Source organism: Cyanistes caeruleus, chromosome 8 (assembly GCF_971803275.1).
Source record: "Cyanistes caeruleus chromosome 8, bCyaCae1.hap1.1, whole genome shotgun sequence".
Classification (NCBI taxonomy): Eukaryota; Metazoa; Chordata; class Aves; order Passeriformes; family Paridae; genus Cyanistes; species Cyanistes caeruleus.
The window spans coordinates 7,475,940-7,500,416 of NC_141708.1; the positions used below are offsets into that span (position 1 = coordinate 7,475,940).

The window sequence follows — 24,477 nt, forward strand, 5'->3', positions numbered from 1 at the left end:
GGTGAGCTGACAGGTTATTCCCAAATGAAATGGTTCCATGATTCTGGCTACTGTGCTGTGTCCTTGGACAGAAACAGTGAGTTCAGTGCAACTTCAAGTCCTCCCATACCACTCTGTGCACTCATCTCCAGCTTGCTTTTGTTTAAACAGTTACTTTAAATAGTTAATTACCATGCTTTTTACCAATAATTAAATATTTTAAATAAATAATCTACGGTTCACAATAAAAACCTGCTTTAAAGATAGGATTTAGACCTCTGTTTTGTTATTTTTTACATATTAACTTAAATGATGACATTAGAACTTTAAAAACTACAAGAAAAAAACTCAGCCTTGCAATATCTACTCTATTTTTAGGGAAACAGCAGCTCAAAATGTTCTTTTGTACAACATGCAGATTCTAAGTGGAACAGAAAGATTATATGAAAACAATACAACCCAGCAGAGCAAATCCATGCTGCAAAATCACAGCCCTATAGAATTTATTAAATAATAAATCCACAGTATGATTGATTCCAAGTTGCCAGCTCAGCATATAAATGTTCTTGCTGATGCTGACAACAAAACAATACCCATCACCATTTCCATGCAGTGCTTTAAACAATTGAATTTAAAAACACTTATTGCTTAGCCCCCATCTCCACCATACAGCTGCAAGAGCATTTTTGCTCTCAAATGGAGCCCACTACAGATGGTGATTTAAAGTAAATACATTTGCTTACATGAAAGGTTGCTAAACAATAGCTGCACATAGATAATTACTACAAGACACCTTGCTGACGTCTTTTAAAAGAAAAATTATGACAATGCCATTAAATATTGAGGTGTGCTACTTTGTTAATTTTGCTAACATTCAAGCCATAAGTTAAATTAAAAGGAGATACAATGTTTCTCTTAGACTAAATAAGAACTAGTGAGTGTAAAATTCTATTAGATTCAACATTTTAATGCTCAGTTTCCCTGTAAATATTCACCTTTGTAATCCATTAGTCTACTCAGATGACAACTGCCCTACAGAGACCATTTTCTACATTACTAATATTGCAAAACTGTCTAGTCACTTAATCCTCTAGAAATGTTTATTTAGCTGGAAGTCCCTGGTACCCTTTTTGCATTCAACAGTTGCTTTTATAGGAAATACACCCATTCAGCCTTTGAAACAGACCAACAACATTTCTACAAGATCATTCATTGAGTAGCATTAAAATTAAGCTAAAGAACTTCTGTGAAGCAATGACCAATAAAAACAGAAGAACAAAAAAAAAAAGAAACAGGAGAAAAGATGCTATTAGAACATAGTGCTGTACATGCAGAAATGGAACTGTCATTTTACAGTGACATGATTATTCTCCAAAATAAATCAGTATTAATAGAAATATTAACACATCTAGAACTAATCTTATTTTCCTCTTTCTTGTTTTACCTTGTGATTTGTCTTTCTTTGGTCTCAATTTATTTTTATAGTAGCCTAATAGCAGAGAAAAGAAAAAACACAGGTGCACTAACACAGTGCTAAGAACTGTGAGACAGAGATGAATAGACAAGTATCTTGGATTTCTGTCACTCACATATGGAACTCAAAGTCGTAGGAAAACACAGCAATTTCACTCAACCTTGAACTAAAGCTACTGCCATCATGAGACCACTGGCAAGGCAATTACTTTTTCCTGAAAAGCAACAGTCAAGCAATCTGGAAATCACAGGTGTCATCTCCTTAGCTTTGGGGACTAAATATACATTCCAAAAGTGGGATATTTATCCTATTAAACCCAGAAACCAACAGACTGATTATCTGTGGCAGAAATCAAGATTTAGATTGGTTGAACTTAAAGACCACCCTCATCAATTAAAGGCTTGTATTTGTTCTTTAGCCATTTTTGCTCTGGTAAAATAGCTCTGCAGTGTTTGTATTTCATTATTCCTTCTGTTCAAATCATTCATCCTGAAAAGTGAACTGATTTCTTTTGTTTATTTGTAATAAATACCTCTCAAGCAATCACAGTAAAGCTGTCTTTAATCATCAACAAGGAACAGTATAAAGACAGCTTGGAAAACCATAATTTTGTTTAATACAAGTAGATAATGAAAACGCAACACACGAGATTAACACTGAAAGACAGGATCTTTTTTTCTTGTTAGGAATTGAGCAGAATCTTAACAATTAACCAGAGTATCACTGTGCCTGAATCTCTCATGCCACTGTACATAATTTTTATAGCTTGCTGTTGGAATAATATGCTTTTTATACCAAAAAACATGCTGCATCAAAACACTGCCACATGAACTCATGAAGTACAGTAGCAGCAATTTCATGTTTTCCATGTTAATCTGTTTGAAAAACTGAAACTTTTACACTAGTTTTGGACATAGCAAACTGAGAAAATCCAAGTGAAATTATTATGAATACTTTATTTGGAGATAAGTTTAACATGTCATACTCATCAGTTTCCTTTTCATTCCTTCCACTTATACACTTCATTTCTAAACATAATAATATTAGTTGTTAGTTGAGTGTACTAAATAGCCTACAAATTTTAGACTGGGTTAACCTGCAGATTTTAAGAGTTCAATTCAAAACTGAACTCTACATCTGATGTATGGGACAGTTTTTTACATATCCAAGCATTTAAAGAGACCTTTCACAAGATTCAAAATATTATTCCTTAACTTAATCTTAGTTTTCTCAGCTGTGAAGAGATTTCTCACATGAAAACAGAAGAGATAACTAGAACCACTTAAAAAAGAAATAATTTCACATCAGATAGAGAAACTCTTACTAGCTTTAGTAAAAACTAAAACACTAAGTCGTGATAATTATTTTCAAAGCAAAAATATAAAGTGAAGATTTTGGTTGCCTTCATGGTCTAATGTTCATACTGAGATGTATTTAGCACTTTTACAGGGAATAAAAGGCCTAGTACCTATTATTATTATTGTTGTTATTATTATTATTGTTGTTGTTGTTGTTGTTGTTTTTATGTATTTTTAAATTTTCATAAGACAGCAGCTTCTCTACTGTTTTGGAAATTTTGGTCAAAAACCTCCTTTCATCAAAAGACTGTTATTTTCCCCCCATTCTCTCTAAAGAGAGCACAAAAACAAAAAGATAAAAATAAAAATATTGTAAGGCAGTATGAAACGCAAAACTATTTAAAAGCATTCAAAAGTTATTCATAGCAGCCTTAAAGGAAAATTCCAATCTAAGGTGAAAAACATCTGAAGTCAACAATTGGTGATTGCAACTATTTGTGTGTATTTGGTCATTCAGAGTAAAAGCCCAAAGAAAAGAAATTACTTACACAATTTATCAGGCAAAAATGTCATGAAATTTAAAGAAGTCACCAAATCATTTCCCTCTGTTAGCTATTAGGAGGTACAAAATACGACTGATTTTTAATGTATTCCATTGCAAAGGAGGCTTTTTCTTTCCTTAAATAACTAATGCGGTCTGGCATTATAATGTGTTTCATTTAGCACTCAGAGAATGAAGACAGAATCAACTGCAATCAAACTGAAATGCCCTGACAAGTTTTTTTGAGGTTCTTCACTCCATCAGTTGAGGAATGGGCTGAATGATGCCTCAAAATCTATTTTCTCACCAGCTGAAGTGGGGTTCCCAAGCCCCCTTAGGGAAAGGAGTGACCATTTCAATCTAAAACACATATAGAAGGGGAGATGCAGAAATTAGAAACAAGCAAAATTCCTGCTTTTTCCACTGCATTTTGGGATGAGAAGACTGGCTTTACTCAAAGGTTTATTTGAGGATCAAGTAACAGTGATTTAAGAAAATGTCATCTTCAGCTTGCAGCTGCCTGCCCCCGCTGCCTCCTGAGCCAGACACAGCATCTACATGAGCTCTTGACATCTCCTTCAATACAGGTAAAATATGTTTGTTTATCAGAGGCTGACAAAATCAGTACATCTCTAGACAGCTGAAAGTTTCTAAATCATACCCTGCCTACCTCCTCTAGGAACACCATTTGGAAACCAACGGATTTACACATTTCATTAGAAAGGTGAACATACTGATATGAAGCTCAGACAGCACATCAGAAATACATTTTATAAATATTCCTTATCACATAAAATAAATTTATAGCATGTAAACATGAAAAAAACCACAAGAATAAGAATGCAGAGTGACTCATTCGTCGTTGTCAGAAACTGTGTTCCACAAGAACATGCAGGAGGACTTGATCACTAACATCAGTGAGAGCAAGAGAATTGTCATCAATCATTGCAAGTAGATTAAATAAGCACAGAGATAAAGGAATATAATATAAATCAAACTGCTGTATCTCTTCAATATCTATAAAAGCTATAAGTGGTGATCAATTAAAGGATGCCTGAATTCTTAGTTCTCAGGATAAGATGCTGAACAAGCACAAAAAGCCTGCTACTTATACAGATTAAGACAGTACAAGTTGTTCCTACTCTTGTAGGATCTACTACTTGTTTCTCCTGTTTGTCCTCCTACTTGTTTCTACTGTTTCAGATATTTTTGTTGCATAGTAGACCTCAGAAACAGTTTAAGATTTTTTCTTTTTAAAAAAGCTGCCTTGTTCCACTCCACTTGAGTAAATTAGAATCAACTTGGCTGGATGGAGAAGTTACACTTATGCAAAGCAGCCTAGTGTAGCCATCAGGCTTAAGGAACAAAACAGTAGTTGATAAAATTGGTGACTAGTGATTTAAATACACAATTACACTGTGATTGTTAAGGATGGAAAGAAAACTTTCTTAAGCAAGGAAAAAAAGTCAGTGGTTCTCCACAATCAATCGTTCCAACAGCAATCCTAAGGTGATGCTTGAACCAGTGCTTTGCCATGCTGACTATTCCTAAAATCAGATCGTTCTGCAATGAGCACATACATGCTGCTTTAGGAAGTAAAATCAAATTTAGAGAGTCAAGAGGTAGATTAAAACAGTTTTACTTGACAGGAAGTTCATAAAAGTCTTCTGTATGCAGTCAAGGAAAAAACATAAAAAATGTTAAACATGTTGAACAGGTATCCTGTCATAACATTATAAAATCCCATGGCCATGCAAATAATCTCTCTCTGGAGGTTAACCATGTTACATTCATCACTTCCTTCTTATTTTCTCATAAAATTATGAATATCTAAATGTCTATTGATACTTGACAAAGATGACTTTCCTTGAAGTGTAACTCCAGGTCTTTCACTTAAGATTATTCTAAGTAGGTTATGGAATACAAATGTATCTATAAAAAGTTTCCTAATTTTAGTTTGAGTTTTTTGTTTGAACTTACAATTAATTGTTCTAGAAATCATACTTTATAATACAGCTCTAATCTAAAAAAAAAAAAAAATCAAAAAGAAATGTATACGTGTACACAAGAATTAACAGTGTATTGAGAAGTTTGCTTAGCACATTTTGCTTGGCAATCAAAAAAAACTGGAACAGTAATTTTTAAAGTTGTCTTTTTCAAACTTCCTCAACTAAGTTTGTCCTATGGCAATCCACTTCTGGTTTAGTGGCACAGGACAAATTTTGAATACATTCTGATAGAAGTGAACCTAATTTAAATTCATAACTAAACCCAAGCACAGGCTTCCCTCAGTGGTCAGATTATCTTGGCCACTGTTCCATAAACAGCATTCATTGAAGGAAAATAAATTTTCAAGTCACCTTTGGGGAAAACTTCCTAAAAGAGTGTTTATTCTGACTACTCTAACAATCTCTGCAAAAAGCAACAACATTTCTTGAATAGCTTATTGTGCTAGAATCCCTATTCTTTGTGTTTCATATGAACCAAGAAGCCCTTTTCCTTCTACTAAGAGCAATTCCAGCATTTTAGTTAATAATAAGTGTTTTTATTCTGTGATAAGGTATTTTATTTAAAAAATCCGAGACATTGGTGTCATCTCTATTCAATACTGAAACATATAAAAATAAATTAAAGAAAACAAAACAAAACACCACTACTACTGCAAAATGGGATTTCTTGACAGTCCCTTCATTTGTCAAAACCTTCAGATATTTTGTTTGTACAGCAGAAACAAAATCATGTTATCTTCTGGAATTTAGCATGTGAGATTTTCTTTGTATGAATAATCTTAAATTAGAGCTTCTTATCACAGAGTTTTGCTGTGAACTTGTGACAGACTATTTTTTATAAACCAATGTACAAGCAAACAGGTTTTTTTAAGTTAGTTCCATATGCTAGTACCTGAAGACAGTACAAAAGCACACTATACTCTTTCTTCCACTGATTTCCAACATTTACCTTCTTTTATACAAAATGTCCTTATTCACCACAGACTCCTGTGGTCTTGTGTCATAAGTATCCAGTCCACTGAAAATCCTTTTTTTTTTCTGTGACTAACCTCAAGGTGCCTGGACTAAAATATACTTTTGATTTTTTTAATTTCATACTTAGTCACTGTGAAAAGAAGGCTTCTAGAACACAATATTTATCCTAATACAAAATTTCCTGTAAATCTTAGGCAGCTAATGATGGAATGCCAAATGCATGCTCTTACCCCAGTGAAATCCACAAATACAATTCCCTACATGCTAGACATTAAATCAGCTAAATAGAAAAACCATATAAAACCTCTGTATCCCAAACTGCCATTTTGCACTGTCTTAGAGAGTCAAAACTCCTGTTTGAACATTTGTTCTGCTTTGGGAAGATGCAGAAGTAAATGCTTTTGCTGATGTTTAACTGCTAATTAAGGATATTAATGCATCCTACATTTCTGGTTTTTCCAGCAGATTTCCATTAAAAGCTCTTTGCCCTCATTCTTAGCCCTACTTTAACAGGACTCATGGTGCTAGAACATAAGATTTTTGAGTAGAAAACTTTTAGAAACAGAACTATATGTTGTAGAACTAAAAAAATCCAAGTTTACAGCTGTCTCTTAATGAAGTTCTAAATGCAAGGTTTTCTCTCTCCTTTTTGGACTCCAAAAAACTACTTCACAGGCCAACAGCACCCACCTAACTTTGCCTGTTGGAATAGCATCATACATCACTTCCTGAAGTCAACAGGTGTTTTACATACCAAAATTCATAGTACAATGGCAGCATATTTGATATTTACTAAATAAAATTATTCTTAAGGAAACAATCCCATTTCTATGTTTACTGTCTTGAATAAAGTCATAAAATTTTATATTCGGATGCTTTATATTTGATGCTTCTCTACCTGCCCTATCCCTACAGGTAATTTTAAAGCTACATAGAGGTAGTATTAAAGTAAAAAATTAAGACTGCTGCCCTCTGTTCACTCATTGCTTAAATAACTTTTTGAAACCTTGAAAAATAAGTCTAAATGTAAATTAGCAGGTACCTTTCTATCAACTACATACACAACGATTTTAGTTAAAAAAAGACATGAATAAAAGATTGTTTTCCTTGTCATGTTATCAACTTTTCCTTTATGAAAGACAGGTTGCTTTCTGTAATGTGTGAAATTATGTAGTCTGCTGTCCATAAAATCTCACATACAAATGTTGTGTACATATTCATCTATACATGTGTAACTATATTCTAAGAATATGGGTGGGGAGCAAAGGCATCCTGTTTACATCACCCTGGGCTCTTAGGGCCAGTTTTCCAGGCATCTATTCCAATTGGTTTTCTTTAGCACATTTCTTCTATTTTTCCATAGATAACCAAATTCAAATTGATGCTTTTGCTGCCAAAAAATTAGAATGCATATTACTTAAAAGTATGTGCATTAGAGTGGGTTTTGGTGTAGGGAGCCCATCTGAGGAACCCCACAATTACTTTTAGGTAATCAAATTGAATTATCTTTTAAAATATCTAAGACATTGATTGTCCTTTGTGCCCTACAGGAACAGAGCTCTGTCTGTTCTTGAGGGTGCCCATGGCAGCTTTTAACAGTATTTCTATTGGAGAAGAAGGAAATCAGAATCAGTTCCTCCACAGAGGGCCATGATGAAAACACATTATGAAGGTTACCACAGCTGAATAGGTAAAAAGGACAGAAAATAGTGCCAGAGAAAACAATTTGTGAAGTCACCCATTAGGCACCTTTAAAAGTTAAATAGAACCTAAAATCCAAGGAGACCACTGTCAATCTTCTGCCTGGATGAGTTTAACATCTTTCTCATGTCTCCCTTTCACAGACACTTGAAGTAATGGCTTGTGGCACCCTTGGCCTCTTCTCTCAAAACCCCACATCTCAGCTGTCAGTAACTCAGCAGAATAATCACATTTGCTGAACAGCAAGATTTGAACACCATGGAAGATCATCCTTCAGACATAACTTTGGTGTCAACACACCACTAAGAAGTTTTAGTTTTTATTCTTTTAACCAACATGAATAATCACTAATGTGTATCAATACAATTAATGCTGGGTTAAATTTCACCAAAGTCCTTCACCTAAGGTAAAGTAACTTTGACAACTTAGTCTTTTATTGATACCTGTCTGATTTACTTTTTTTCATGTCTTGAGACATTTCCTGTAGTTACAAGCCAGTTGGATGGCTCCTGTTTAGATGTCAAAATTCGTGTGGAATGCATTCAAGTAGCAGCATGTGTAGATGTATGCACATATGTGTACAAACACAGGTGATGCACACATGGTGTATATTTGCTAAAAATATACTGGCTTTTGATAATGGTTTGAAGATCTGGTAAAAAAATCAGTTACCAGTAAAAGATTAACTTCATCTTTCCAAACAATGATTACAAACCAAATGTGGGGGGAAGCTGCTGCCTTTGTTATTACGAATGTCCAATGTGTGATAACAGAAAGGAAAATATCTATAAAGGCAAGAGAAATGCTACAGAGTTGCTTAAAAAAATCACCCCAAAGCCTCTGTGGTTGGAAGCTTTTACAGGATGGTCATCAGGTGCCTTTTAGGGCTGCTTAGAGAACAATCAGTGCAAGTTAAGAGACAACGTTCCTGCTATGCTGGGACTCACAGTTTCTTTCTGTGTAAAAGCAACAATGGCAGCACAATTCTGGGAAAACTGAATGCTGCTTGCAGTATTCTCCCCTTATTAAAGAAAATGACAATACAGCAAAATGCTTACGTTATCTTATTATTATTAAATGTATTATACATTCATTGCCTGTGTCATTAGTTACTGTAAAGAATTTTTTCCTGGCATCTCAGAAATTGTAAGGATAATTTTTTAAAATACCATGCATAAAGAAAATGACAAGATGATAAGCAGCTAGAGCAATTTTTTTAACAGTGACAACTAAGTAGATGATTAATAAGTTTGAAAATAATACTAAAAAACATCACAAAGATGAAACAAAATTGTTCCAAGCAATCTCCCATAGTGCTTTATTCTGGTACTTTATGTGCAGCCTGTAGTACACATACAACTCTATTTTTTCTACAATTTCTATTTAAAAGTTGCATATTTCCCAGACACACAACACATAACAGAGCAAGACCCTGAAGAAAACAAAACACCAAGATAAACCACCAAGACAGCAATCCAGGACCCATCCACACCTACAGTCAAAGCTGCTTTATTTCCAAAATCCAATTAAACAATGAATTTTCTATTACTGAATTTTAATTTTCATGCCTTCAAAATCATCCCTTAAATAGGACTTGAGCAAAATTTAGAAAAAAATTAATCAAAGTGATTTGGAATGTCTGCCTTTGAGCTCTTCAACACCTCAGACTGAAAGGCTCCCCAGGTATCCCAGGAACAGACAAGGCTGAGCTGTGATTCTCTCATCTAATCTTTACCACAATACAGAATGTGCCTGATTGTGTTCAAGACAGGGTTTGGTGACTTCAATATTTCTGGCACAGGCTGACAGCACTGAATTTGCACTCCAAGGACTGCCCACGGATTTGCTTGACCTGGAAACCCAAACCTGCCTCTTCCCGGAGCACCCTATTCCCTCATGCTCCCAGTTCACCTCCACCTTCCCTCTTATTTTCTTGCACATTGAAATAACTCTTAAAAAGGATCCTGTAACTTTACCTGGTAACTTGAGTGGTACTCTCTCTTCATGCTTTCTTTGCTAGACTGGGTGTTTAGATGATAAATCTTAAGCATGTGTACAGGGTCTGGACTTATTAATTTGTGCACCACCATTTATTTCCAAGAAGGAATGCAAATCTTTTTGTACAACTTAAAATATTTCATAATTTAAGGTAAGAAATAAATTTAATTTACTATTATGGCTACTATTTTGACACCAGAGACTACCTGAAACCATTTTAATTTGTATAAGAACAGATAACTAACAGATTACGGTCACAGAACTTCCCTTATCATAAAAGACCCCTGAAATTTATTACTGATTTTTGTACAGAATGCAGCAATGAATCAAATATAAAGTAATTCAAACTATATATTTGTACAATGAAATGTCAGAAAGAACTGAAGGAGCACATATATCTTTACTGCAAGCCACATCTTAGGACAACTGAACATAAAACTCATTTTTACACCAAGAATACAAACTCTAACTCTCATTCTCTGTATTGAAAAGACACTTCAAGTGACAGGATTTAAATGAATTATTGGCATTAGGTGTGGTTGTTTCAAGAAAAAGAACAGTAATTATTTCTTCAAAATATGACCAATGCCAAACTATTGCCCATCAGCAACCAAAACACCACACACACTTCTGACACAAATAAACCAGAGCCTCAGCTCCAGGGGAAACCTGCATACCATGGAAAGCTTTCTAACTCCACAGTAACTAAAATGCTACAGATTCAAAAGCAAGCACTATACAACTTAGTAACATCTTAGTAACATTCAGGATCCAAAATATGGTAAATATCCATATCCATATGGCTGTAAACAGCTCCTTTTCCTATATAATCAGAATACTTTATATTTACTCAATACCTCCCTGCTTTCTAGATCTCAGACTCCAAGACAGTACAGAATATTAGGACTAAAGAAAAATCAGCTAGTTCCCTACCTGTTTCCAAAGCCTGAGACATTTGAAAATTTAAAAAGGATAGTGTAAGTGATCATGCACATTTCATAGCATATTTAGGGAATCTTTCACAGTTTAACCAGTAAAAATTTTTCCTTGTATTCCACCTTAATCTTTCTTGTTGCAACCTAATCCCATTACTTCCTCCTCAACCAAAATGGGGGCGTGGGGGAAGGCACTTTTTCATCTCCCTCTCTTTTCAGCTTCCCTTCATGCATTTGAAGCCTGTTATTATGCCTCCATCTTTTCTTTGTCCTTCTGCAAGATTTGTCACATTTACTAAGCCTGCATCATATCAGGATGCAAAGCAAGTCCTTAGATCTGTTTTAAAGCTATTGAAATGTCAGCAATTACAGTGAGTGAAAATCCAGAAAAGTCAATTTTTTTACCCATTCTTTAATCACAACTGTTCAAAACCTTTTGAAATCTGAATTATATCTTTTTTATATAACAACTATTACTCATTCCATAGTAATTTGATAGCATAACATATGCAATACTACTAGAAATGTATCAGCTATCTGATGACAGTTGTAAAGACACCATTAGTACCAGAGTGGAAAAAAATAATTGTATTTTAACAGAATTTGCCATCCCTAGACAAAGGTCAGAACAGAATCGATCACTCTGTGGTGGACAGTCATTTCTTTAGAGCTTTCTGAACTACCTCCTTGGAGTATAAACAGAAGGGATTTAGGAAACAATTGGTATAGTTAAGGAAAAAAGATAAAAGTTTTCCCAGGACCACAAGGCTTGGTATGCACGTCCTCCTGCTTCCTTTCAAAATCAGGGATCTAAGGAACAACAAGGGCTAATGCAGACTATAAAAAAAAGGAAGGTTTTCTTGCAAATCATTTTAGCCTGTATCACTAACAGTTAAACTAAGAGCTCAGTTTTCCCCTGTAAGTACATATATCACGACAGCAGAAAACGTAATTATGTGTATTGAATGCACAAGTACTCTCGTCACGACACTGGGAAAAAGTTATTTTATGTCATGAGTGTGCTAGGGAAACAACCTGCAGTTTTTGTCCCAGAGCACACAGCTTCACCTTTCCACTTCAGAGATCAAGCACAACCTCTGTCCCCAGCTTGACTGCCCTCCAGTTCAAAACCAAGCTACATCCCTGTAACTACAGCAAGTCGATCCATGAAGAATATGGAGGTATTACAGATGTACTTTCAGAGTTACAGTCACCACTTTGTCATGCCTTTAAAAAGTTTTCAGCCTGCATCCTCAAAGTAATTACTCAGAAGCTCCAAGGGGAAAATGTAGCATGTGTTCAGGCAGCCATGGAACCAAAGGCTGAGTTTAGTGGAAAAGGAAAGTTGGTGGGGCCCAGGCAGAAACTCAGCTGGCAGCAGCAAAGTGACACAAGATGCAACTATACAGATGACTGGTTTGGGTATTTTTTTAGCTCCTTGTCATTCTTTTGTCCCTTGATTGGCTTTTTCATATAATTTCCTGTCTTACTTTCTCTTTATTTCAGTCACACTTAAGTTCAGCTTCTAACTGGGTTACCCTTTCTTCAACTCATATTTTTCTCTGTATGTTTCTATTTTAATTATGGTTTTAATTTCCAGCCATCTTCAATTATTTTCTGCATTAGCAATAGCATTAGCTTAATGAAGGAGAAAAGAAACAGAACCATTACTTCCTTTCTTTATATTTGCACTGTGCCTGATCCCAGTAATGGTTCCAAAGTCCTCTTAAATCCCAGTAACATTGATTAGATTTACCTATGGATCTTTGGTACTTTTTCCTGCAGAGATCCCTGGTCCACAGTTTGGGCACCTCTATCACAGTAATCATGGTATTGTAGAAAATCCAACAGTTCATAGTGACTACATCCTTCAAAATACCCCAAGGATGTAAACATATTTATTATGGGCTCTATACAAAAAATACAACATACCATAGCAGATAAAGCCTTGAAATAATTACCATTTTTATTTTTTAAAGCATTCTCTTGTCAAAATATCTCCTGTTAAAATCATGCCTACCAATAAAAATATGCATTCTTACAGTCTAGGTTTGAAAAAACAAGTTGTAAAATTTATAATTTTACTGGTCTTATAAATTGATTTCAGCCATTATTGCACCACACATATTTCACAAAAGGTGATGGAATGCTTATTTGGCTGATAGCTAATGTATCCCTGAAGAATAAAAGCTGTATGAATACATCATTTTGCCATAAAGGTGATACAGACAGCAAAAGAACATTTTGTCAGCTTCAGGAAAAAAACTGAACCATTAAGAATTATTTAAAGCATCATAAAGCCTCAGCAAAATGTTCAATTGTCAATAAGGCTAGACATTAATCTTTCTATCCCCTTGAACACAATTTTTACATATCTTGCTTGAGTTTACTGGATGTGAAGCTTTATGCATTGCCTACTGCACATTAGAGTGCTGAGGAACCAACAAACCTTTTAAATGAAGAAATATTCCTTGAGAAGCAAATGTCTGGGTAAAGAAACATCAGTAATGGGGAAGAAAAAGTGGGACAAAAACTTTCCAGCACCCTCCTGGATTCCAAGTCAACCTTATTGAGTTTTCATAGTATGTTCCTCTTTACTTTTAAGGGAAGGAGTTCTTGTTGACTTTAAAACCACCCATGGAAGTGAAAAAGCAGCCCTACAGCAATATACAAAAACCATCTGGAGTATTGGACTTCATTCTGTCCTTCATTTCAAGGAGAATACTCCAGTGCAGCAGTTTAAAAACTGTTGTATAAACTTTGAACAAATATGGGTGCCTTGCCACCCTCAGCATACCAAACCTTTTTGTTTCAACTATACATGAGTTAGACATTTTTGGTCTGTTAAATGAGTAATTTCTCCACTAGCATCACATATTTATAATCTTTCTAAATAATATTTATTTATAAATCAGTGTTACCAGACATTTTGGCAGATACTGACTTATGTATAAGTACCTTCAAACTGCCTCTAACAGGATTATTTATGTGGAATTTAGTGACATCTCTCTGAAATAATTTCACAGAATCACGGGGTTGGAAGAGACTTTGAGGCCATTGAGTCCAACCCAGCCCTAACACCTCACCCAGACCATGGCACTGAGGGCCACATCCAGTCTCTTTTTAAACACATCCAGGGATGGTGGCTCCACCACCTCCCTGGCCAGACCATTCCAGTACTTTATCCTTTTCTGTAAAAAAGCTTTTCCTAGTATCCAACCTATATTTCCCTTGGCACAGCTTGAGACTGTGTCCTCTGGTTCTGTCAGTTGCTGCCTGGTTTGATTTTTGCATTTGAGTCGTTGGTCCAACAAGGGAGTTTCTTCCTCCTCCTGAGAGAGCAGCAATTGCAAAATGAGTCTGAATGGGTTTCTCTTTAAATATATTAATCTGATTTTGAATCATTAGTTTAGCTGATCAGCTCATCTCTACTATAAAATAAACTTCTAACTTTTAAAGAAAAGTTAATTTCACGTTACATTATAAACATTTAAATTCACATTACATAAAATGTCATTTTGATATTTTTCTTTTTCCTTCTGGTAGAAGAACTTACCTGTACACTGTCCTCCATTTGTGGGATCTCCATAATATCCTGGCATGCAGGTTTCACACTGCTTTCCTGTTGTTAGGTTTTTACACTGGTCACACACATTGCTGTTGATGCAGGTGCTGTGGCCGTTACACTGGCAAGCTGGAATAAAATATTTTATAAGCTTCATTACTAAACTGGTCTTTGGAACAAAATCATCTCTATATACATACAAATACTGTAATATAAAATTGTAGTAAAATGTGATTCTGAGGAGTTTAGTCCTGACTAATAACCAGCATAAATATATTTGCATTTTGACACAGAACCTCTTCAAAACAGCATTGCAGTACAAAAAGAATTCACACAAAAACTGACTCTGTTGTGAGGTGCAAGTTTTAAGGGGGGTTTTATGAGAAAGGTTTTGGGTTTTTTTGCCATTGGAGTGATCGAATTAGTTCTTACAGCTTTAAAATGCTGTCCAGGCATTTCAGAAATCTTTGAAGAGGTAGTAAGTCACTAACTGGGACTCCACGAAAACCCCAATACCTACAATGCAAATGTGAAGCCTTTCTGTGGTGGAGAGCATGAACTCACAGCTAAACATACCTAGTGGGGAGAGATAACTTCCAAAATAAATTAACTAAATATTATCTAATTTTTAATTGCCCTGACCCTCATTAGCTTTGGTATACAAAGCAATTTTAAGCACATCAGGACCACATTAAACAGCTCCAGTCCCTCCTCACTACAGTCAATTTTGGTAAAAGTTAAGAAAAAAATTGGATACCTATGGACATAATTTTTTCACACCTTAACTTGAGACCATAAAATTGCTTTTTGTCAAATAACACCACTATAAACCACTGATCTTGCAGCAGAGCTCCACTCCAGAGCTTCATATTTTGGGAAAACTCAGAAAGCACTGACCACTCCTGAAGCAAAATCACAATGTTAATCTTCCCAGAATAATTGATCCTGCTGCCAGGTTTTGAAGGATGACCTCTCTATAGAGTGGAGCTTCAGAGCTCATGGTGCCCAGCAGATTAGTAATCTGTCAATTACAGCAGCTTGTCAAATGTCAAACCATGTCAGACCTGTCAATTCCTCAGTGCCAAAGTCGGTGGAAGACTGGGAAGAAGACAGCCATCACAGTAAAATTGGATTTTTTACAAAATTTGGATTTTTAAATTTAAATGTCACAGTGATTGGTGTCTTGGCTAGGGGAAAAGGGATTCTCATTGCATGATTTAAAACTTTTTAGAGCCGTTTTATAATTTAGTAACTTAATAAATTTATAGCCATTGCCATACATGGCTCATAAACCATTAAAACCTCCCAAGTTGACAATCTCTTCTTTCTTCTGTAACTAAGCCTAGAGAATCTTCCAAACAAGTATTAAACATTTCTGTACCATTAGGTTTCCTCACTATCTTGACTAAATCTCTAGAAATCAAAAGCCTTACTTTTCCCCAAGAATATTTGATTTTTAGACACCTGTGTGGGATCTCCCTCTTTTGCAGTTTGTTGCCATTCTCAGGCAAAGCTCCACAAAAGTACCATGAGTTGCAGCTCCATTTTGGGGTTTGTGTACATGTTTTACACATTAAATTACTTAAAGCAAATGTAAAAAAGAATACAGTCTACTAAGCCAAAAGTAAAAACAGAGAGTACATTAAAGAGGTGTTCTATTAAAGTAAGATTGCATAATTAAGACTATAACATAGTGTAGGGCAATTGCTTAATATTAATATTATCTAACTGGTGGGCCATTGATTTATAAATTTTCTATTCTTACTAATGCTTAGTTTTGTATTTGTGAATTTTTGTGTTATATAGGATGATGAAAGCGACCTTAATTTTAAATTTTAGTTTTCTGCAAGTCATATTATCTGGTCATAAATGACAGCTCTGAATTCTTACATTTTGTTGATGCAAAGTAAATGGAAGAGATTTTAAAACAAATTAAAATATATATACAGTAAGAAATAATACAATCCACAATTGACATGACACACCATAGAAAAATTACATTATTTAATTGCTGATTTCCCTAAAAATATGCATCTCATTGAAAAAAGTCAGAAGTGCAAGTGCAATAAATCTCAAAGTTGGTTCAGTGCAATCCAACTGGAGACATCAGTATTAAATAATTTAAGAAGTCGTTAAATTAATGAGACACAGTAATGACCATTAAGTAAGAATTAGGAGTTAAATGTGTAAAAAATCTCTTTTCCTTAAGTCCTTTTAATGTAGATCACTGGCAGCAACAAAGTCATTTTCCTCACACACAAAAAAGTATTTCAGCTGCATCCTCAGTGAGGCTGCCCTGGAGAGATGCAATTTTATGATTAATTTGCTTTTGACCTCTGTGTTGAAATAGCTGATGACATTGACAATTGTTGGAAATTATAGTTTTAAGAAAATAGTTAAAACTAGGAAAATTTATGAAAAGGGTGCCTTCATTACAATCTGGATCTAGTACAAAATACTTCATCTAGTTTTAAACAAACTAGTTAGAATCTACTCACATTGCTTTTCAGAGGAGAAATTTACACTTTAAAGAAAAACTTGGGCTTGCATTCTACCTAAACCTTTATTTTCATGAGATGAATGTCAAAGCTATTTTTTCTTTTCTTTTTATATATATGTTATTTGCAATTTTATTTATAACAACAGTTCAGTTAAACAAAGAATCTGATGAAAATAAAATTGTATTCCAATCAAAATAAATACTATGACAGCTTATTTGAAACCTATTGATTTCAAAGTGACCAGTAACAAAAATAAACATTTTCTATACTGCCTGATGAATACTAATCTTAAAGTTTTGAGCAAACAGAAAATGAGAAAGAATTTAAAATTTTTATCAGCAGCACTATTTCCCAGAGGCACTACAAGGAGGATGGATATGGACTACAAGGAAAAATAAGTGTATGCCTGAATAAAGATGAATGGTTCAGCCAACTATGCATCAATGTGGCAGAATAATCTCCAACTTCATGGTATAAACTATCTATTTATATTTTTATCCTAACTGAAAACTGTTCAGTAGGCTCACATAGACTTAGTCTAATTCTATCTTGTTTCAAGGACATCAAATGATTGTTGTGCTAAGAATAAACTCTTAATAGAATTCATTACAGAAAATATTCTATGGAATGGAAACAAAATCGTAGGAACAAAACCTCCACCCAAAACAGATCAAAAAGAAATTTCACATCAATTGAAATTTTAATTCTATGACTTCTGTAGTATTTGTTCTCAGACTCATAAAGTATAGGGAAAGTTAAACTGAAGTTGAACTTCAGTAAATTCTTGGTAAGAACATAAAATGAATACAGAATTTTATCCATCAAGAATAAATATTAAAAACAGCAGTTTAGACAAGCACTATATTTATCTATTACAATTTCACTGGTGGCAGAAATTATGCATTGCACTGAAAGGTTAAAAATCCACTTATCAATATATAGACTAAGTAACGAAATTTCTGTACAATGAAATGTCATTCTATTGTTTCCAGAAACGTACTAAAAGCTTCTTTGTTCAGGAAGTAGTATTAGATGATGTTGAAAGTTTCTTTGGTTATAACCGAAAATATGCAACACTGTTCACTGGGATTTATATTTCATTTCATTATTCTAAAACTTTAAAAACCCCCTCTATATATATGCATAGACAAGAGAGAAAATAAACTGACAAAGAAAGAAGACGTAAGCAAACACAGCTGCGTGTATCCATAAAAGTATTGATCCTACAGAAGCTCCAGCTTCCAAAATTATCAGCAGTAGAACACTTCCTGGAAAAGTAACTTTAGCACAATTACACTATTTGTCCTTAAAAAACCAAACAAAACAATCCAAAAACCACCAAAGTTTTCAAGCTGTCTTTCAAGCTTTATTATTGATTGTAAATGACTTCTGGAGGGCTGTCAAAGTCCCCAGCATACTTTTCATTTGCCTGCAGTCCTCCAGTGCTGCTTCCTCACTGCTGTCAGAGTTGGAGGATTTGCACTCAGGAGGCTGCACCAGCACAGCTTTCATGTCTTACAGCACCTGATAGCTTCCTTACTCTGCAATGAACTCAAAAATTAAAATACTATAATCAGACTGGTGTGGCTTAAATTGACACTGCAGAGATTCTCTTTAAGGCTACACAAGCACATTTTCTATTCCCTCTGAGTGTCTAAAAGGTCAGCTGGAAGCACAGCTCAGGTTTTGGCAGCCCCCCATTCTGAAATTCAGCTGGACTTGGCAAGCGCAGGAGGAAGTTTTGTGTCCATCAGTCTTCTGTGGATAATTTCTCCCCAGTTCCACTCTTTGATGGGTACAGAAGGTAGAAGAAAGCAAGAGCTGAAGAAAATTCATATACTTTGATTTCTAAATGTAGAGAGATACGGTAGATAAAAACTTACCTACAAATAAACTACAATTTTGGCTAAACTACTTGCATTGCATTTCACATGTCAACCTACACTTGTGTTCAGTGGACAAACTCTACATTTACAAAATATTTTGTAAAAGAGAAGTTTTTCTTGAAAATATTATTTGCATTACTTAGAATAATTATGTTATTTTGATGTGCTTAAAATCTTTTTTCATATATAAGAAAGAACGGAAGCAAACCTTACCTGGACACTGGATAAAAGACCACTCATAATTTTTTTCTTTTGGGCAAAGAGTAGCATCAAGCACCATTTCATTGGAGTGGACACTGACAGGCTTCATTGGGCCTCTTGAGGAGCCTTCCAAGCACTGTCCTTTGCCAGTGTTACTGGGATCGTTGCACCATCCACACCCTGGCTGTTCCAAACACTGCCCACAGGTCCTCAGCCCAGAACAGTTTTGAGCTTTAGTAAATGGAATACAATATAAATTAATTGTTTTTTAAGTAAGATGTTTAGATTTTACAGCAGGAGATGGAGCATTTCTTTTTCCTCGTGCAAATTAAAAAACAAAAAAATCAGTAATACTGGTAAGACTACCTCAAGTTTTCATTAAAAGCTGGACTTCCTTGAAGATCACAAGACACACAGCAGGTGGTTGTTACACCACAGTAGAAACTAAAATCACCAAAGATAATGTAGCAAAACAAGAATATTGCACATCTTCATTAGACACACAATAGATATTCTTTACTTATTCTTAGCATAGAATGCACTTATTACTAACTTCACTGAGATAAACACCCCTTCCAACAGGAAAACTAGAGTTCAATACAAGGTCAATAAACCAAGTAAGAGTGATAATATCTATAAAAAACCACTGGATCATTCAAATTCAAACCAAAAATTATTTTGGGCACAAAGCAGCCCTAGATGTCACCTGAGTATTCGCCTACGAATATGACTTAGTCTTCTAACATACAGCTTTTGAAACAAGCTAGCAAGCCACACATCAAGCCACAAGTCATAATTCAGACCCATTTAAATTAACAATATATCTTAAGGTTCTCATCAGTTAATCAGGTTTCATTTTTTAATTTGGATTCTAAAATACAAGTCTCCCTTTAGATCTTTTATACTCTTTAAAATCATTAAACAGTCTTCCTCATATTTCAAATCTGTTTAGAACCAAATAAAATTCCTATTCTGAAGTTACTGTCATTTTTTATTAATAAGAAATTAACATTTTAGTAACTTCAAGAACACCATTAAAGTTCCCAAGTTCTTTAAGATTTTTTTGATACATCTTAGGTTTTTTAATTACTGTTGTAACACTGGATCAAATTAACGTCAGGCTCATTCAAACATTGATCACTGTGGGTCCCTGTCTCTCCTCACATTAACTTTATAGGCTTTCTAAATCAAATTTTAAAAGCACACATGAAGGTAAGCCCCTGCTGTGAAGCCAGAATTAGCTAAGTTTCTTTTGAAAAATAAGAAATTTAAAGATTCATAGAGTTATTCTGAAGGACACTCAAATGGCTTCTACATGAGGGTAACCTCTCAATTTGGCTCAGCTGCAGCCAGGACACTGCATCCTAACAATGCTCACAGTCACCTGGGATCCTCTGGTCCACAAAAGAAACACAAAGCAGAATGATTTCACTGCTAACTAAATTAAATGAGAGTAGAATAAAGCTAGATCCTCTGACTTCAGCAGCTATTAAAATTGTTTAAAAGTAATGAAAGCTGTAAAAAGAAAAAATACTGCACAGTCTAAAACTCCCTGCAGATGTCAGGAAAACAGGTAGTGAAGAGTCTGAGCGAGTCAAAAGGATTTTAACAGCACAGAAAGCTGAAGCAAGAGCTCTTCTATAGAATTGGAAGAATCCAAACAGGAGGAAATGTTTCAAGTTTCCCAAATATGGAAAGAAACAGGGATGGAAAAAGGCCAACTGTTGTTGCAAATTGTCAAACGTGAAAAGTCAGTCTTAAACCACAGAGCTGAAGCTGAATGATACAAATTTGGGCTCCTGAATATGTTAGAAGATCAGCAGAAAAATTCAGACCATCATTCTGCACTGGCTGGCTTGCCCTTTCAGAGATGCTCTCTAAACAATCCACACAAATCTCCTGCTGCTATTTATACTCATGCTGCTATTTATAAAGCCCTGAAGTATCAGCTGCACTATCTTTACAGAGGCTAAAACAGGACCAAAAGTGAAAATCCTCAGCTATTATCTGTAGTGGCATTCAGTTGAAAAACTGAAGAGAGCTGAGAAGCAATTGTTGATGGAAGAAGGGGATATTCAAGCAGCAATTTTGTTTTTTTTGAAACTCTAGAAGTGGCCCAAGATTGTTCAACTGTCAGCTATTCAATCAAAAGTCATAAAGGATAGAAGATGTAGGAAAGAGTAGAAATGCAAGTTTTTGGCAAGTAGGTATTAAAATGACAGTATGTCACCAATAAAACAGCATTCCTCATTTTTAATTCCAAGTTATGAAAATAAATGTGAAGTTCTCAGGAGTTTTTTTGTGTTTTAAATCATATGTACTTGTCTGAATTTCTTTTTTTTTTGTTCAGAGCAAAACATCCAAATGCTCAGAAATTACTCATTCAAAATAAAAAATAATTTTTTAAAAACAAGGAGGATTTTTTAAAGGTATAGTTCCAGTCTGTTCTTCAAGTAGAAACACTATCCCTTGATAAGGGAATCCACTTAATAATTCATTACTTCAGCAGCAATAATGATATATCTACCTAATAAAATTTTCAAGTCATTTAGACTAAAATAATATCTGAACCATGCTTCATTTGGACATGCATTTTCTTGTTTAAATGCAAAATATCTGATGCTATAAAACTGGAAAAACTGCTTACAGCTACAGAATCTCTTTTTTTTTCTAATTTGTTGAATAGAAAGAACATTTTCATACAAAATTGCCTTTACATAATGTTGAACTGGTATATTGCAAATCTCTTTTGCCTTATTTAATATAAACTTTTACAGACCTGACAAAAATGACAATCAAATTAAAAACAATTTCTTATGTTTCCCAAACAAATTGAATCACTGGATGTGCAAACACTACACAAAGAGAAAAACTGAATTGAAAGTTCAGGCTGACATAATATCTGCTAGTTCAAAAATGTAAACATCATTTATGTGGTATTCTGTCAATTTTATCTCCAGATTTTCAATCTATTTATGTTCTGCCACAACTCACTATCAATATTTTATAACTTACAAAATTGATTCCTATACAGGAGAGGAAAAAAAAAAGTTCTGTGAATGGTTATGAGAGAGAAACCTTTATATAACTACGGAATTATTATTCCAAGCAGTGACAAGAGATTAAGTGTTCCTATTACCTATTACACTGAACCTGGGCACTAGAACCTGGATTAATACCTGAAATTTACTAATTTAGCCAAAAAGTTTACCAGAAAAGTTCAACATGGTCCTGATAAATTACATTCTATGATTATTAAGGATGAAGAAGGAACCTCAATAAGAGGAATATGGGCTCTTAGCCAATTTAGCCTGAAGGAAAAGTTTTCCTATGCCTTATTTCCCTTTAACCAAGATATGCAGTGGCCTGCTACCTACAGCTCTCTTTTTCTCTCTTGAGATTATAATTTATCAATGGTTCCTTTTCAGATACATCAAGAACTTGTTTTACTTAGTATTTTCCTGAGGCTTAGATGAAAGCCTTTTGTGTTCTTTGGGGTTTTTTTTAATTTGTATCCCTAGCCTATCAAATGGAATCATGATCTAATTATGATCCTGAAAGCAAGTTGCTGGTTGTTGTCAAGATCATTAATCCTGTCACAAGATATCCACAAATACAAGATTCCAGAGGCTTTGATATCAAAAGACCCTTATGGAGAGAGAAAGGAAATCAAAAGTAACCAGAAAAACCCTCTCAGAGTAGGGCAATAAGGGGAGTCCAAAAGTACACTTCAGAAATCCTGAAAAATTCTAAGAACCAGTCTTCTGAACGATAGTGACTGAGGAACTGCCCTAAATAAACCTCAACTAAGACAATAATCTAAGGCAGATCACTCCAGCATCTACATCAGTTATGGCACCAATAAACCCTGGAACTGCTGGAACTGCACGGGGCTGACTCCGGTCACTCTCAGCTCGGGAAGGAGCAGCTGTGCCTGATATACACTGAAAAGTACTTGGAGGAGATTGCCCCTTCTCCTGAAGAGACCTTGCATCAAGCTCTGAGAAACGCACTTCCAAAGGGGACTTGCAGGGAGTAACTTTGTTCCTTGACAAAGAAATCACTTGCCTCTTGTTGTCAAAGGATGAAATGGGAACCTTGAACATTAATGCAGCCTGACCCAGTCTGATCACACAGGACAGAAGTTTTCTGTACCTCCTCTCCCTGCCTGATGGCCTAATAGCATTCCTTCTACTTCCACAGAGAGGATGAACAATCTGCAAGATTTAATTATTAGGGATCAAGGGTTAACAATCCCCATCTGCATGGGAGAAGAATCTAAGATCATTTGTTTTGCATTTGTGCTACAGTATTCTCAAGACTACTACTATCATCATTAAAACTTTGTGTTTATCTTTCCATGTCAGGAAAATGGCATAGCCTTAATCTGAAAAAGATAAATCAGAACATTGAAACCTTTAAAAAATCAGCACACATCCTTTTCTTAATAACTTGATATTGTGTAAGTCTAATTTCTACATATTGGTTATCTAATTTTAACAGTATCTTGTTCCAGCTCATGGCAACTGTTTCTCACAATAACACTGCTCATACAAACAATCACGGTAATATTTCTTTATCTGAAAGGAATATATACTTTTCATGGTTTCAAAAGACTAAATACATTTCATAATCAAAGAACTGCCAGCATTTTATCTGTCTAAGAAATGCATACTCAGCACTGACTTCTCATTTTAGTAGCTATATAAGGTCATTCACTTGAAAATCTTTTCATCGCTAGTGAATATGCTGAATCCCTCCAGCTCTTCTGAGTGATAAATAAATCCAACAACAACAATCTCATTTAGTGAGATGAACATTCACTGAGATACTCACGGGAGCAGGTGGCAGTTTGCCACTCCAGACACTGCCCATATGGGAAGGAGATGATGTAGGCATTGGAGTCCACACATCGTTTGGTGCTGCTGCACCACATACATTCCATGCCATTGCTGGTGCAGTTGGAACAGGTTGTCCTCAGGGAGCACGGCTTTTTGCAGGGCCTGGCATTCTGGTTGGGACTGACTGGAAAAGGATCACAAATATTTTATCATTTTGAACACAAGTTCAATCTCTTTTTCTTTTCACCATTTGTTCCATTAGAAAAATCCATGTTGAAGCGTTTGCTTCCTTAATTAGCTGTAAATATTTTGATCCAAAGTTATGTTTCTGTATATATTTTACAAAATCTAATATGCAAAACTGAGCATGACTCATATGACAGCTCACAGAATCTATTTTAATGTATGTTAACTTGAAAAGTCAAGTGACTGTTTGCCACAGTAAACTTTATACACAAATAAACCTAAAAGACAGAAACCAGAATTTTGGACTTGTCAGTCTTTTACAACTTTAAGATATTCATTAATGTTCAGCACAAATCAGAAAGAACACACTGCATTGCTGAATATCTC

General features: G+C 34.9%; 1 protein-coding gene across 5 annotated transcripts in view; it reads right to left on the minus strand.

Moving 5' to 3' along the window:
* The window catches only part of ATRNL1 (attractin like 1), a 432,328-nt gene that overhangs the window by 301,530 nt on the left and 106,321 nt on the right, over positions 1–24,477 (minus strand). For all 5 annotated transcript variants that reach the window (XM_086899053.1, XM_086899052.1, XM_086899057.1 and 2 more), the window contains 3 exons: positions 23,900–24,088; positions 19,076–19,294; positions 14,467–14,604 (listed from right to left, as the gene is read on the minus strand). In XM_086899053.1, the coding sequence (XP_086755179.1) occupies positions 14,467–14,604; positions 19,076–19,294; positions 23,900–24,088 (546 nt within the window). The remainder of the gene's footprint in view (positions 1–14,466; positions 14,605–19,075; positions 19,295–23,899; positions 24,089–24,477) is intronic.